Source organism: Canis lupus, chromosome 12, assembly GCF_048164855.1.
Source record: "Canis lupus baileyi chromosome 12, mCanLup2.hap1, whole genome shotgun sequence".
Classification (NCBI taxonomy): Eukaryota; Metazoa; Chordata; class Mammalia; order Carnivora; family Canidae; genus Canis; species Canis lupus.
The window spans coordinates 13,710,337-13,726,323 of NC_132849.1; the positions used below are offsets into that span (position 1 = coordinate 13,710,337).

The window sequence follows — 15,987 nt, forward strand, 5'->3', positions numbered from 1 at the left end:
GTAAGTTGACAAAAATAATAAGATTTTTAAACTAAATAAGTTGATTATAAAGCTTAAACATACAAAATTAACATAGGAAAATTCTGCAAAGGAAGACTAATTAGGACTAACAGTAACAGATACTAAAATTACATAGGTAAAGATTCCCAATAGTTTTATGTATTTGCACAAATAGACAGAAAGATTAGTAGAGCAGAGAGATTCCAGAGGTAGTTCCTAGAACAATGCAACATCAGTAAATCATGGTAATATTTTAAATTAGCAAGGAAAAGATCAATTATTCATTGAATTGACTAGTCCCTTTGTAAAAGGAAAAAAGTACTTTAATGGCAAAGTAAATCACAGATGGATCGTGATACATAAGGTGGTAAATAAAAGTACTGAAAGAAAATGTGGCGAGTTTTTTTGTTTTCAATTTCAGAGTGAAGACATCCTATCAGGAGGATATTTGATTTCATAAATATTTTTACATGCATATTTTGCATAACTGTTTTTAAAAAATTGTTACCTATGTGATACAGATGAGTTTTCTTAATATATAAAGTCCTCAAATAAGAAAAACCTCAACAACTGAAAAGATAATAAATTGACAAATATTAAGAAAACAGATGTCGAAGATAGTGTGTAATTAAGCATGTGAAAATCAAAAAAAAAGAAAAAAAGAAAATCAATGCAACTTTACTCCTAATTAAAGAAATAACTCATACCAGTTTCCATTTCAGATTAGAGTGATTAATAACTTGACTTATCTACTATGTGTGGAAATGGGAAGCCCCACTCTCCTGTCTATTGATGGGAATATCAATTGATAGAGTTTTCATGCAGGACAATTTAATATTGTTAAATTTCAAATATTTTCTTTTGTCTCAGCAACTACATGTCTCAGAATTTACTTAGGCAGTTCCATAACCATACAAAGACAAGTATAAGGATGTTTTTTTTCAGTCATTGCTGGGTTAGCTCTTTCCTAATGATATGTTTGTAATGTGTCATTAATGTATTTTTCTTTTTAGCCAAAACTGGACAAGCCAAGACATCCGGAGCCAAACTCAGTAAGTCTTCAGGTATGCTTTTTTATTGGAATTCTAGACATACTAGTTAACTTTAAATTACTTAAAAAGTATTAAGCAGGAATCTTGGATTTCATGTGACAAAATATGTGCTGAGTGTACACGAAATGTTTTAAATTTATAGCCATTTAGAAGTTCGGAGAAAGGAGATTTAGTAAACAATGCTCTTTCTTTGTAGTTACTATCAAAATAAGATAATTAAGTGGGAAACAATTTCTCATGATGTATATCAGAGATAATTCCCCTCTTCTTTATTCAGGTCTCTGTTTACTTTCTTTTATAAAATAGTTCAGATAACACATAGCAAAACTATATTTTCAGTTGTTACAGACTTTAGCGGGGGTTATTTTATGTGTGGTTTTTTTGTTTAAGTAGTTTTCATGTCAAGCGTGGGCCAAGTGTCAGGCTTGAACTCACAACCTCTGAGATCAAGACCTGAGCTGAGATCAAGAGTCAGATGCCTAACCAGCTGAGCCACCCAGGCACCCCTCATGGGTTTCAAAGTAGTGATTTTTTTTCTCTTTCCTCTAGCATTATTTTTTCTACTTCTCATTTATGCTAAATGCTAGTTAGTTTAGGGTCATCTTTTTTTTTTTTTTTTTTTAAGATTTTATTTATTTATTCATGAGAGACACACAGAGAGAGAGGCAGAGACAGGCAGAGGGAGAAGCAGGCTCCTTGCAGGGAGCCTGATGCAGGACTCGATCCCAAGTCTCCAGGATCAGGCCCTGGGCTGAAGGCAGCGCTAAACTGCTGAGCCACCCGGTCTGCCCAGGGTCATCTTTTTGAGTGGCTAGAGATCAGTGTATTAAATTACATTCTCTATAATGGTAGAAAGAGAACAGCTTTGCGTTGGTAAATAACCATTGTTAGTGGCAAATCCAGAACTTTTGTATAGTGGTTTCTTCAAAGCAGTAAACCTGAGAGGGTCAGGGAAAGCTAGGAATCTTGTTTTGAGGATGTATTTATTTAGTCAGCAGTATTTAATACTTACTTTTATAGTACATTTATGGGAATTCTGGTGGAGATTTGCTGATAATGGCTGTTAAAGCTGCTTAGCCACCCCTTACCTGTTGGATATTATTTCTATGTATTATTTCCTAAAGTTCTTATACACAGCTAGAAGTAGTAACGTGAATTGACTTGTAATAAGGGATAGTGAAAGAAATGCTTAAGGGCTCTTTGAGGCTCAGTGTGACACAAGCAGTATGAAAATTTAGGATTGACTAAGAAATAGCTGGTTAGGTGATACTCTGTAAGGATTGGTATTAATCTTTTTGAGCAGAGGTTAGGGTCTATCTTTGGATATAAAGGGTGGATTTATAAATATTTCAGTTGATTTTTGTGCATGTCACTAGTTTTGTGTGATAATTTTTCAAAAGCACAATCATGTTCTTACAAGGGTCCTCTTAAATAATTATAGCAATTGCCACCCTTGTTTACAAATGGGCAAATGTGCACAGAAACTTACTCATGCCACAAAACTTCACAATTTAATTTGGAATTCAGTTGCTCTACTGACTTCTGATTCTGGGCTTTTTCCTCATAATGCAGCTTTACTAGTTGTTAATGAATCCTAATTTTCAGAGCTAAACCTTATGTTGCTCTCTGAATAGAAAGGGATTTTGCTCTCTGGTGATCTCAGTGACACTTGGATGGTCACGGTCTTTATACATTATCTTTGAATATAAGTAAGAGTAACAAATGTGTATGTACAAAGAAGAGTCAAAGCAATTTAAATAGTTCTGTTCACATAGAGCCCACTAGGAATCAGTCAAAGCAGGCTTTATGTGGCCTAACCATAATGAAAGTGTTCTTGAAGGCTATCCAATCAACTGGGAGCAAAGGAATCTTGGGCTGGGGAACCCTAATTTTAAAAGCATTATTGGACTGTTCTTATATCCTTGCAGTTAGTAATTTTGCTTCTTGGTTGATTCACTCATTCAGAGATTTAACTAGCCTGAATGCTATTTTTAAGTACCCCACTGGGGAGGTGAATTCTTACTTTACTGATACTTTTTATCCTGAGGAAATTGTCATCATTGCTAGATTTAGAGAATGACCTGTGCCCAAGGATGATAGCATTTTGTTTTGATAAAATGTAGTCTGTCACTCATTCTCTATGAGGTTCCTTGGGGGGGATTGTTGATACTAGCTAAATAAGCCAATTTTGACTACAGCTTTTGTGATTTAGGGAAATCAGCGGGTTCTGTAAAATCTGTGGTAACAGTAGCTGCTAAAGGTAAAGCTTCAGTCAAAACAGGTAAGACTTTGGGAAGGAAAGGATTTATTAAGTTTGTACTTAATACTGCCTTGAAGAATATAATAGCCATAATAATTGAAAACAAGTTTTAAATTCATAAAATTTGTAGTATCTAATAACTACAAGTAAGAAGTAGATATTTCTTTGATTTTTAAAACCTGACACTTAATGGGACTTCTATATTTTAGTACATTGGTCTTTGACAGTGTGTGCCATTGCAGATACATTTTGATGGAGGAGACCTTATTGACAGCTGTATAATTACAGACTGCTCTGTTGCTTCCCCCTACAAATACTTACTTTCCTCCATTTTTAGAACTGTCACTCCTTGCTACCTTCCCCAGCTTGTAAATTTTTATTTGTTACTCCAAAAAATGTTTTTTTCCGTGTTAAAACAGTGTTTCCTCCTTAAAGAAAGAAATGTAACATGTTGAAACTAACATCTGTTTATATATAGGCTAATTTTAAAGAGCCGTTGTAGGAATTATAAAATGTTTTTTGAGTAATTATAATATGCTTCTGCTATGTGGAGAATAAACCTGTGGCCCGTTAATGGTCATCAACAATAATTGTGTCTCATTTTAAATTTACTTACTTACTTAACTTTATTAATTAATTAATTAATTTATTTATTTATTTATTTATGATAGAGTGTGTGTGCGCATGAGCAGGAGGCAGAGGGAGAAATAGGCTCCCTGCATAGCAGGGAGCCCTATGAGGGGCTTGATCCTCAGGGTCCTGGGATCATGATCTGGGCCAAAGGCATATAACCTGACTGAGCCACCCAGAGGCCCTTTAAATTTACTTTTAATCTTACTGGTAAATAGATATAAGTGGAAATGATAAATATATGGAAAAGAACTGGGGCATCTCCCGGGCGACGGCCCCGCAACAAGATGGCGGACGATAAAGGGAAGGCACAGAGTTAGTGGTAGCAGAATTTCACAAAAAAATCAAAGATGCTTTTGAAGTGTTTGACCATGAGGCGAATAATACAGTGGATGTGAGAGAGATCAGAACAATTATCAGGTCACTAGGGTGCTGCCCAAGCGAAGGAGAGCTGCATGACCTGATCGTAGAGATAGAGGAGGAAGAACCCACTGGATACATTCGATTTGAAAAATTTCTTCCAGTGATGACCAAAGTACTACTAGAAAAAAGGTACAGACCAATTCCAGAAGATATCCTTCTTCGATCATTTGAGGTGTTAGATCCATCCAAACGTGGATTTCTAACTAAGGAAGAATTGATCAAGTATATGACCGAAGAAGGTGAGCCTTTTTCTCAGGAAGAAATGGAAGAAATGTTGTCCGCTGCAATTGACCCAGAATCGAATTCCATTCGTTACAAGGACTACATAGCCATGATGGTGGTAGATGACGGCTAGGTGTCCTGAAGACTTAATTTCTCATTGAAAGGATGACTGTAAAGATGGCCTGTCTTTGTTAATTTTACATCTTATAATTCCTACACATGCTAATTAATACCTGGTGACAACTATTTCAAGATACTTTGTTTTTTTAAAGATGAACACAAATTTATTTGGTATGTCTAGACTTATAGAATGACAAATGACTAATTATTTTAAAGCCAATTCTTTAAAACATTTTAACATAAAAAAAAAAAACTGCTTTTATAATAAAGTTGGACTATATTACTTATATATATTAGTATGAGACACACTAAATGATTGAACAGATCCCTAGAATAATCATTCACTTCTACTTTTAAAAGCAAAATCTAGTGGAAAGAAGTCTCTAGAAGTCAAAAAGGCTGGCATTGTCAAAAACAAAGACACCAGTAAACCGGTGATTGTACCAGGTAAGCTTTAAATGCTTTCGTTAAGCGCTTTCTTTAGATCTTCTTGGTGTACATTTTAAGGTTTATTTGGAAATTGTTGCTTTAAAATCTTCAAAGGGATTGTTTTGTTGATTTTCAAAGCAACTCCTATGTTTTTTTTTTTTTCAAAGCAACTCTTATATTAGCTTTGACTTAATTCAGGTCAGTCTAGGGAGACTTATAGTGACAAAATAAACTAATTTAAGTTCCTGTTTAGAGTCATTAGTTTAATTATATTAGTGTGTTCTTCTAGACTATTAAAGCAGACTATTTCATGCAGAAAACTCTGAAATAAAGACCAGTATGGAAATCAAAGCCACTGAAAATAATGTTAAAGAAACTGTTTCAGGTAGGTCAAAATTTTTTTATTTTGTTTCATCTTTAAAGATAGAAAATTAAATTTTAAGAAAATAAGGTATTTAATTTTGTATCATATATACATATTTTTTAAAATATCAGGCTCATACCTAAGTGAAATTTAAAATATTATGATTCAGATCTTCACTCTGTCTCTTGATTATTCTGAAATTTAGCTCTTAGAAGGAATAAAATGAAGCATTATTTAAAAGCCAGTGTTACTTCTGTAGCTATTTCATTCTTAAATTTCTAGTATTTTGTCAGTTGTGTACATTTTCATGCAGCTACTATTTAATCCATTGTGGGAAAAGTGGGATCTTGATAAATCAAATACATCTGCATGAATTCTTACCTTATTTTGTATCTTAAGAAGCTGCTGTGGAGGCTACAGAAAATGAACCAGTTAACAAGGTCAGTTTTTACATTTTACTTATTTAAAAGCTTAGGAAATTTTGACACAATATATTTTTATTGTAAACCTACTAAAAATTGTACAGGATTTGGCATGGTGAAAAGTCTGTCATTTGTAACTTTATTTTTTAAGTGTTATTACTTCACCTTAAGGTTTTTTTTTTTTTTTAATTTTTATTTATTTATGATAGTCACACACATAGAGAGAGAGAGAGAGAGAGAGAGGCAGGCAGAGACACAGGCAGAGGGAGAAGCAGGCTCCATGCACCGGGAGCCCGATGTGGGATTCGATCCAGGGTCTCCAGGATCATGCCCTGAGCCAAAAGGCAGGCGCTAAACCGCTGCGCCACCCAGGGATCCCGGTTTTTTGTTTTTTAAATGGGCTATGGGGGCTGAGGGAAAGTAAGCAGGCTCCAAGGTGGATCTCAGGACCCTGAGATCATCCTGAGCCTAAATCTGGAGTCAGAAGCTTAACCAATCAAGCTATCCAGGCACCCTTGTCATATATGACTTTTTAGATAGGATTTGAGTTGCAGAGTAAGTCATAAATGTTTAAGTGCAGATTATCAATAAATGTACATGTTTTTGAGGTTTACCTTTTACAGAGAAAGAAGTTTAGGCCAAATGGGTTTTGACTAGAAAGACAGGTTGTCAAATTAGAACCAGTAGAATTTTGTGAAATCTGCTTTACTTTTTTCTTAGAGGCAAATGGGAGATAAGTTAATATTTAGAATACCAGTTGTTCTGTGGGTTTTTAGAATAGGAAGTGGAATTTTAAGTTCAATTTGAAGGGCATGAAGCTCACATTGTTTTCCTGTGGTTTCCTCTGGTCATTATGAATGTATTAGCATCTTGTTAATTTAGATTTTACTGGTTAAGATCTTGAGATCATTCACATGCTAAACAGTTTTTGACTGGTAGATTCATTCTTCAAGAGTAACTAGTATGTCTTAACTATTTTGTTTTAGGAAGAATATTTTAAAGCACAAATAGATTGCCTTAAAGGACTTCAAAAGTAACCATTTATTGGGATCCCTGGGTGGCGCAGCGGTTTGGTGCCTGCCTTTGGCCCAGGGCGCGATCCTGGAGACCCGGGATCAAATCCCACGTTGGGCTCCTGGTGCATGGAGCCTGGTTCTCCCTCTGCCTGTGTCTCTGCCTCTCTCTCTGTGTGACTATCATAAATAAATTAAAAAAAAAAAAAGTAACTATTTATGAACACAATTGACATGCTAGTTAAAAATCATTCTCAACTGATTTATGAGAATTATAACTTCCTTCTCCTCCGCCCCAGCCTTTTTTTCCAAAAGAAAAGTGACAAGTCCAGTTTAGTATACCTTTGGGGATTTTCTCAAAATCCAGTAAAGGAAAAATTGGCATTGATGGAATCATCCTAAAGAATTGATCTGAGAGAAGGCAGAAATGAAAGTATTTACTTTATAATGGGGATTAGGTTGTAGGGAAAGGTTCCTAAGGGAAACTTTAATTTTGCTTGAAAGATTATTTCATTCAGCAAGATAAAAGGATATGCTTTGTTTTGGAGCTTGGGGATGTTAGCATCACACGACACAGAAATGGCAGCCAGTACATGAAGGAGTTGTTGTCAGAGACAAACTGGTGTTTTTAAACTTGTATTTTTGTTTACTTTTATTATCTTATTATTTTTACTTTCTCTTAAGATTTTATTTAAGTAATCTCTGTACCCAGTTGTGGGGCTTGAACTCACACCCCAAGATCAAAACTCACATGCTCCCTGACTGAATCAGCCAGGTGCCCCTTAAACTTGTATTTTTAAGCAGTGGTTGAAAAAGAGAACTAAAAACTCTAAGTGACAGATGGTATGACTGAAATTATGCTATGTACTCAGAGAGAGGAAATTTGCATTTTGTTTTGTTTTTGAGGTTCAGACCAGCCTTCTTAATTGGTAAGATTTAGTATTAAATGCAGTTTAAATACTATTATACCATGATCTGCAGCATAAATTTAAATAAGTATAAAGTAAGCAGTTAAAGAAATTTGAATGTCAACTCTTAAATTTGTTTTGAAGGAAACAGAGGAAATGTGTGTGGTACTTATTTCTAATTTGCCTAATAAAGGATATTCTATAGAAGAAGTTTACAACCTAGTAAAACCATTTGGTGGTTTAAAGGATATTTTGATTTTATCATCTCATAAAAAGGTAAGCGTTGATAATAGCTGTTCATATGTCTGAAGCACATTTTGAAATACATTAAGTTCACAAAACTAAAAAGAAAGGGTTTAAAAGAAGCACCTCAAAAAATTAAGCCATTCATGCTAAGGGATTTTTTTAAATATAAAATAGATATCCCGTATTTAGTGTTATCCTAAATGATTTGACATAGTTTTAATCATGGGGAGGATGGCGCACTAAATGTGTCAAAATTTTGCTCAAAATTTTAGTCTAAAGGAAATGTTTTATATCTTTACTATGTTAATGATACAAAGTTTTATAACAACTTATATTTATAGCACTTTTTTACTAATATTCCTGCTGTTTCACCGATTGCACACAAATGGGAAATAACCATTCTCAAACAAAGATGTCATCAGTAGTACTTAGAATAACCTAGGTTATCTATGTGTTTAAAATTTTCAGTAATAAGTACATACTACTTGTCATTTTAAAACAAAATGTATAATTCATAATAAACAACCTGTGAAAGATACAGGGAGTGAGATTTCAGGAAAGTGTAAATAATGGAAATGCCACTCAGGTGGCTTAGTAGTAGTGTTCTTATATTAGGAGTTGGTCACTAGAGAAGAGATCTTTGAGAGTAGGATATATGTGTTTGATGGCAGTCAGAGCCGGTGTGCTTAAGAAAACAGTAGAAGAGAGTGAACACAAGTGAGTTATATGTAGTTTCACATAATATTAAAAGTAAATTATTTGAGTGGTTGTACAACTTTATAAATTACTAAAAACCAATGAATTCTACACCTTTATAGGTGAACTTTATGATATGTAAATTATATTTCATTAAAGCTGTTTCTATTTAGAGACAAGAATAAAAGGAATGAGTTTTTTAATAGAATAATTTTTTTATGTGACAGTACATTGAAATACAGGGAAATTGTGGGAATCTGTAAATGAATAATTCAGATTCATACTTTGTATCATATACCAAAGTATAAGAAGATACATTAAATATAAAATCCAAATTGAGAAAGTGTATTGTATTATCTGCCCAGTTTTGATTAGAGTAGAATTATTAACTATTTGGAGACTTAATAGTTTTTAAGATATTAAGTAGAAAAACACCAGATTCAGTCATATAAAGGTTTGTGAATTAAAATGAACATAAGCAAGATATAAATTAAAAATTTAAATTATATTTGTAAAAGAAAGATTCATTATGCTGTAAAATATTAAAAGTTCAATAAATAAATTGGCAAATGACACAAATAGATAATTCCTTTAAAAAAGAATTACAACTATGAAGAAATATATATGAAAGATATATACCTCAATATCAGACATAGAGAAGAATGTTCAACCTATTTATTTACTCAGGGATGAAAACTAAAACTGAAATGCATGGAACTATAATTTTATAATTAGGAAAACAAAATTAAAAATAACTTGGTAATCATTACACATTTCTTTGGTTCTTTCAATTTTCTTATTTTTCATATTTTACTAATCATTAAATTTAGTTACTTAAATATTTATTAAATGTCTACTGTATGTTAAATACTGCTCTAGGTACTAAGGATATAGGGATGAATAAGATAAATACAATTTTTCCTTTATGTCATTTACTGGAATGTCCCGTCTTGTTTCTCTCTTTAGTATTGCCTAATGAGTTCATTCATTATTTCTTCCTTATGGTTGTAATACTCTGAGTCTGTTGGCCTCACTTCGGAGGAATGCATTTTTTTATCTTAATATTTACTAAGTTACTCAATTTACTTGTCTCTTAAGAATTAAATCTTTTCAAGAAAAAGTAACTTAAACTTAAGACATTTATTTTTCTTGTCTTATAATTTCTATTTTCAAAGGTATTTATGGAAATTAATAGAAAATCTGCAGAATCTATGGTAAAATTTTATACCTGCTTCCCAATATCAATGGATGGAAATCAACTCTCAATAAGTATGGTTCCCGAAAACATGAATATAAAAGATGAGGTAACTAATAGACTTGGTATCATTTTTACTAGAAAATTATAAAATTTTTAAATCGGATTTATTGTGGTCACTTATGCTTTCTAGGTTGTGTCTTCAGGTTACATGTTTTCTCTGAGACGTTGAGGAAGTTTCTTCCTGTCCCTTCACAGTCTCCCATCCCAGTGTTTGAGATTTACTTCCTTATTGAAGGAATCTAACCTCTCATGTATGTCAGAGTGGGAAAAAAGTTGAAAACTGCTGTCTGTAAATAACTCTATTCTTATTTTACTCCTGTTATCTGTCCTTCAAACTAGAACTCCAGATGTTACTTTAATTTTTCTCTAATTTCTCACAACCAATCACTAGGTCTTGTATTTTTAAATCATAAATATTTCTGTAATTCATTCCCTCTGTATCCCGTCCATCATTGCTTCGTTTCTTGAAACTCCAACTAAAGTAGTTCTTTATGTCTCTTGCCTTTAGTTTTGTCTCCCTTAAAACCTTTCTCCATGGGATCCCTGGGTGGCGCAGCGGTTTGGCACCTGCCTTTGGCTCAGGGCGCGATCCTGGAGACCCGGGATCGAATCCCACGTTGGGCTCCCGGTGCATGGAGCCTGCTTCTCCCTCTGCCTGTGTCTCTGCCTCTTTCTCTCTCTCTCTCTCTCTCTCTCTCTCTCTCTCTGTGACTATCATAAATAAATAAAAATTAAAAAAAAAACAAACACCTTTCTCCATGAAGTAATGAGACTGACATAAAATTTAAATCTGTTCAAAGTCAGTCGACTTAGGAACCCTTCATTGTTTCTTTGTGGCATACAAACATTTATTATCAACTGCTAAGAAGTATGAAGCGGAATTATTAGACTCTTCTAGAGGAAGGTGGAAATGCATGTTATTTGAGAAAGCCTTCCATGGAGAATCACTCTGATGTAATTGGTGGAATTGTTTTATGTATGTCATTGTTGAAAAGAAAAAAAACTTAAGAACCAGACTCTCCTAAGATAAAGTTCCTTTCCTATACAGGTAAACCATCCATTAGCTAGCCTTTCCCAGGCTTTGACATTTTTATCTCATGTCACTCTTAGCCTTCTTTATAATCAACAGCACTAAATAACTGTACATTAAATATTCTGTACTGTTGTGTTTTTTTTTTTTTTTACTAGCCGACATTTCTGTTCTTCCTCATTCTCTGTTTTGCTCAGCTAACTTTTTGTTTTATAGTTTGAATCCTCTTATTGTCTGCCAAATTAAATCTCTTATTCCCTGTATGTGAATTTGAATGTCTTCCCCTGACACCACTTTATTAAACTTGAATTCGCTTAGGGGAATAGGAAGAATTAATGGGACTTGAAGGGTGCCTGGGTAGCTCAGTCAGTTAAATGTCTGTCTTCAACTCAGGTCATGATCTCAGGGTCCTGGGATCAAGCCCTGTGTTGGGCTCTCTGCTCAGTGGGGAGTCTGCTTCTCCATCACCCTCTACCTCTTCCCCCCTGCTCATGCTCTGTCTCTCTCTCAAATAAATAATGCTTATTCATATAGGTTATTTTATTATAAATCTTGACTAAGCATATGAATGAGGAAGACTTAATCTTCACTTTCCCTCTATTTTGCCTTTGTAGGAAGCTATATTTACAACCTTGATTAAAGAAAATGATCCAGAGGTAAGTTTTGCATTTGATAAGTTAAATGCCTTTGTACACTTGTTTAAATGATGGAAACATTGGTTATTCACCTGTTACAAGTCTACTGATTTTAAAATATTTAGGTAATGATGAGGGCATGTGATTGAATGAGCACTGGGTATTATAGACACCTTATCAATCACTGAACTCTACCTCTGAAACTAATGTTGTAATTAACACTATATGTTAATTAGAATTTAAATTTAAAAAATACTGAGGTGATGAAAGTATCAGATGGATCTCCTCTTGGTAAAAATAAGAAATAAAGGGTCACGGTACTCCTTACTATGAAATATTTTCTAGATACTGGAGCCATATTAAGTAGCTTAAGTACATATTAAATGTTTTGTGTAAATATTATGTTGATAGAAGAAAGATTAAACCTCTTGTTTTTAGTATATTGTTCCATCGATTACTCAAATCTAAAACTAAAATCTCACTGTCTTCACTCACATTTTCTTATTCCTGGGAGAGGATATCATCTGATCTCTGAGAAATTAAATTATTATTAATGTATGTTTTGTAGTTTGATACTTCAGCTGTTTCTCTTTTTCTATGCCGTCTCTTTAAAAAAAAAAAAAACCTACAGGTGAATATAGATAAAATTTACAATCGATTTGTACATCTTGATAACTTACCAGAAGATGGACTTCAGTGTGTGCTTTGTGTTGGACTTCAGTTTGGAAAAGTGGATCACCATGTATTCATGAGTAATAAAAACAAGGTAATGGGTCCTTCCTATTTTAGCTGTGTTCTGTAGAGAATATATGACTGAGGGTTTGTAACTTTTAATCCATCTTGAAAACTGAAGCACCCATCAACATCATTCCTTAACTATGATAGATTGGCATATTTTCTCCTGGGCTGTAATAAGGAAGAGATTATGACTTTCTCCTCAGAACTCCTAGTATTTTGTTTTTGTTTTAAGATGTATTTATTTTTAGAGAGAGAGTAAGCAAGAGCAGTGAGAGGAGCAGAGGGAAAGGGAGAATCTCAAGCAGACTCCCTGCCAAGTGGGAATCCTGACATAAAGCTTGATCCCATGACCCTGAGATCATGATCTGAGCCAAAATCAAGTCAGACACTCAACCAGCTGAGCCACACAGGCACCCTAAAAGTCCTAGTTTTAACAGGAAATTAAACTTGCATGGAGAGAGACTCTAGCTCATCTAGCCTTAACTACCTTTGTGACTTTGGCTGAGTTGGCTTATACTTTTAGTTAGTTCTTACTTGTAAAATGAAAAAAGGTGTTATCAGGTATTTTTCTGAAGTCCCTTCCAGCCATAAAGCACATAGAGAGTTAGGTTTTTTTGTTTAGTTATGCAGAAGTATAAAATGATGATCCCTCACTTCATGGTTTGGCGGCTTCCTTCCTTAAAAGAAATTGTTAACTTCTTTACATTTGCCCTTTGTTTGTTTGTTTGTTTGTTTGTTTATTTATTTATTTATGATTTTATTATTTTATTGATTATTCGTAAGAGACACACACACAGAGAGGCAGAGACACAGGTAGAGGGAGAAGCAGGCTCCGTGCCGGGAGCCTGATGTGGGACTTGATCCTGGGACTCACGCCCTGGGCCAGAGGCAGGCTCTCAACCTCTGAGCCACCCAGGCATCCCTGTGTTTAATATTTAATTCAGATACTTACCTATTAAAAATCAATTTTGAGCAAACATATTACTTAGAAAGGTAGCATTTCATATCAAAGTTAATAGTGTTTGCTTCAGAAAAAGTACCGAATTCACTAAAGTAGATAGTAATTTCTTTTACATGCTTGTAACTGATTCTTAGAACATGTTTGAGCATGTTTGATACACACACACAGAAATAGTGTGACATAGGAGGGAAGGGAGATGACAGGTGGCCTAAGGAATTTTGAACTTTTATTTAGATATATTTAATCCTCTAATAGGTATTTTTTAAGTTTATTAAAAATATCTATCATACTTTTCCATTTTGCCTAGACTTTGCAGCATTTTGAGGATTATTTTCTCTTGCTTCCTTTGAAATTAAGATTAACCTTACCTTTGTAATCACATTTGAGGTCTGGAAGAAAAATCTATCTCTTCTTTAGAAAAATTTAAAATGTTTTTATTGTGCTAAAATATATGTAGCTAAACTTGCTGTTTTAACCATGTTTAAGTATCCATTTAGTGGCATTAAGTATATTCATGTTGTAATACAACCATCACTTGTCCATCTCCAGAACTTTATCTTTCCATTAAACAGTAATTCCTCAGGCAGCCTGGGTGGCTCAGCAGTTTAGTGCCGCCTTCAGCCCAAGGCGTGATCCTGGAGAATCCGGGATTGAGTCCCATGTCGGGCTCCCTGCATGGAGCCTGCTTCTCCCTCTGCCAGTGTCTCTGTCTCTCTCTCTCTCTGTGTCTCTCATGAATAAATAAATAAAAATTTTAAAAACTATATAAAAAAAGTAAACAGTAATTCCTCTGTGTCTCCTTCCTAGCCCTTGACAACCACCTTTCACTACTCTGTCTCATATGAATGGAATCATATAATATTTGATCTTTTGTGATTTGGCTTACTGCACTTAGCTTAATGTCTTCCAGCGTGTATTGGGACATATATTAGAATTAACTTCCTTTTTAAAGCTGAATAATAATCCATTGTTGGCATATACCAGATTTTGTTTACTCATCCACTGATAGATACTTAGGTTGCTTCTACCATGCTGGTATGAACATGGGTGTACAAATGTCTGTTTATTTCCTGTTTACAGTTCTTTGGGGTATATAACACAAAGTGAAATTCCTGGAGCATATGGTAATTCTACTTCAGTTTTTTAAGGAACTACTTAATATTTAATTTTTGGGGGGCAGCCCAGGTGGCTCAGCGGTTTAGTGCCTGCCGTCTTCAGCCCAAGGTGTGATCCTGGAGACCCGGGATCGAGTCCCACATCAGGCTCCTTGCACGGAGCCTGCTTCTCTCTCTGCCTGTGTCTATTCCTCTCTCTCTCTCTCTCTTTCTGTCTTTCATGAATAAATAAAATCTTTTTAAAAATTTAATATTCTTTAAAAAATTAATATTTAATTTTTCTTTATCTTCTCCAAAGGCAATTCTTCAGTTAGATAGTCCTGAATCTGCTCAGTCAATGTATAGCTTTCTGAAACAAAATCCCCAGAACATAGGCGACCATGTATTGATGTGCACATTATCTCCAAAAATGGACTCATCAGAGGTAAGATTATTTTCTATCAACTTTTGTGCCTTTAGAAAAATGAAGAAAGTGTAAAGGTCATCCTTCCAAAACTAGATGATGTACTCTGAAGGAAATTTCAGGAATCATTCTTGGAGAGTAGCCAAACTAGTACTGAGTTTAGATATTCTTTCTTTTTAAAGATTTGTGTTGCAATCATGACTCCAATTTTCATGGTTTATGGAGCAATGTAAATTTGTCTAAATTACAATAAATTGAGTAGTTTTGAAAAATGTAGCATATTCATTCTGATACTTGTTATTGACATATGTGTAGAATGATTTCTATATACCTAACATCATAATTCTCTCAAGAGTACAGAATTTACTTCGAGTCCAATTTTGCCTACTCTTGATAGAAGTTTATTTATTCCTTTCTTTAATTTATTATAAACTCTTGTGTAAGACATAAGAGTTTACAGATTATTGACTTACATAGTTATATATGCATGAAAACTAATCCACCTTTGAAAGAATTAGATTCAAACTCAGATGTTTTCTTTTTCTAATAGTTTCTTTGTATCTCCATAACAGGAGGTAAATAATGGGGCCTATATTTGGTGTCTGCTGTTTTCTGTTAATTAATATGCCAAAAATCTTGTGCTAGCTCAAGAAAAAGAAGATTCCATTATCCAAAACCAAATTAAATAGAGTATCTTATAAGTAAAGGCATTGTGATATGTATTGATTTTTTTTTTTAAAGATTTATTTATTTATTTTAGAGAATGGAGTAGGGTGTGGGTGGGAGGGACTGAGAGAGGAGAAGAGAGAAAATCCTCAGATTCCCCATTATCCGTCTCATGACCCTGCGATCATGACCAGAGGTGAAATCAAAGAGGGCAGCCCTGGAGGTGCAGCGGTTTAGCACCGCCTGCAGCCTATGGCGTGACCCTGAAGACCTGGGATCGAGTCCCATGTCGAGTCCCACGTCGGGCTTCCTGCATGGAGCCTGCTTCTCCCTCTGCCTGTGTCTCTGCCCAGCCCCCCCGCCTCTGAATAAATAAATCTCAAAAAAAAAAAAAAA

At 34.4% G+C, this 15,987-nt stretch overlaps 2 protein-coding genes across 15 annotated transcripts in view; both read left to right on the forward strand.

Moving 5' to 3' along the window:
- Window positions 1-15,987, forward strand: part of ZNF638 (zinc finger protein 638) — a 136,785-nt gene that overhangs the window by 101,227 nt on the left and 19,571 nt on the right. For 10 of the 14 annotated variants that reach the window (XM_072769755.1, XM_072769760.1, XM_072769758.1 and 7 more), the window contains 10 exons: window positions 1,014-1,064; window positions 3,265-3,333; window positions 5,068-5,154; window positions 5,453-5,521; window positions 5,900-5,940; window positions 7,988-8,119; window positions 9,961-10,089; window positions 11,688-11,729; window positions 12,340-12,474; window positions 14,821-14,946. In XM_072769755.1, coding sequence (XP_072625856.1) covers window positions 1,014-1,064; window positions 3,265-3,333; window positions 5,068-5,154; window positions 5,453-5,521; window positions 5,900-5,940; window positions 7,988-8,119; window positions 9,961-10,089; window positions 11,688-11,729; window positions 12,340-12,474; window positions 14,821-14,946 — 881 coding nt within the window. The remainder of the gene's footprint in view (window positions 1-1,013; window positions 1,065-3,264; window positions 3,334-5,067; window positions 5,155-5,452; window positions 5,522-5,899; window positions 5,941-7,987; window positions 8,120-9,960; window positions 10,090-11,687; window positions 11,730-12,339; window positions 12,475-14,820; window positions 14,947-15,987) is intronic. The other 4 variants (XM_072769756.1, XM_072769757.1, XM_072769762.1 and 1 more) reach the window with 4 other exon arrangements.
- On the forward strand, window positions 3,825-4,833 carry LOC140601856 (dynein regulatory complex protein 8-like). The gene is made up of 2 exons (XM_072771321.1): window positions 3,825-3,835; window positions 4,246-4,833. The coding sequence occupies exons 1-2, from the start codon at window positions 3,825-3,827 to the stop codon at window positions 4,718-4,720; spliced, it is 486 nt and encodes a 161-aa protein (XP_072627422.1). The 3' UTR covers window positions 4,721-4,833.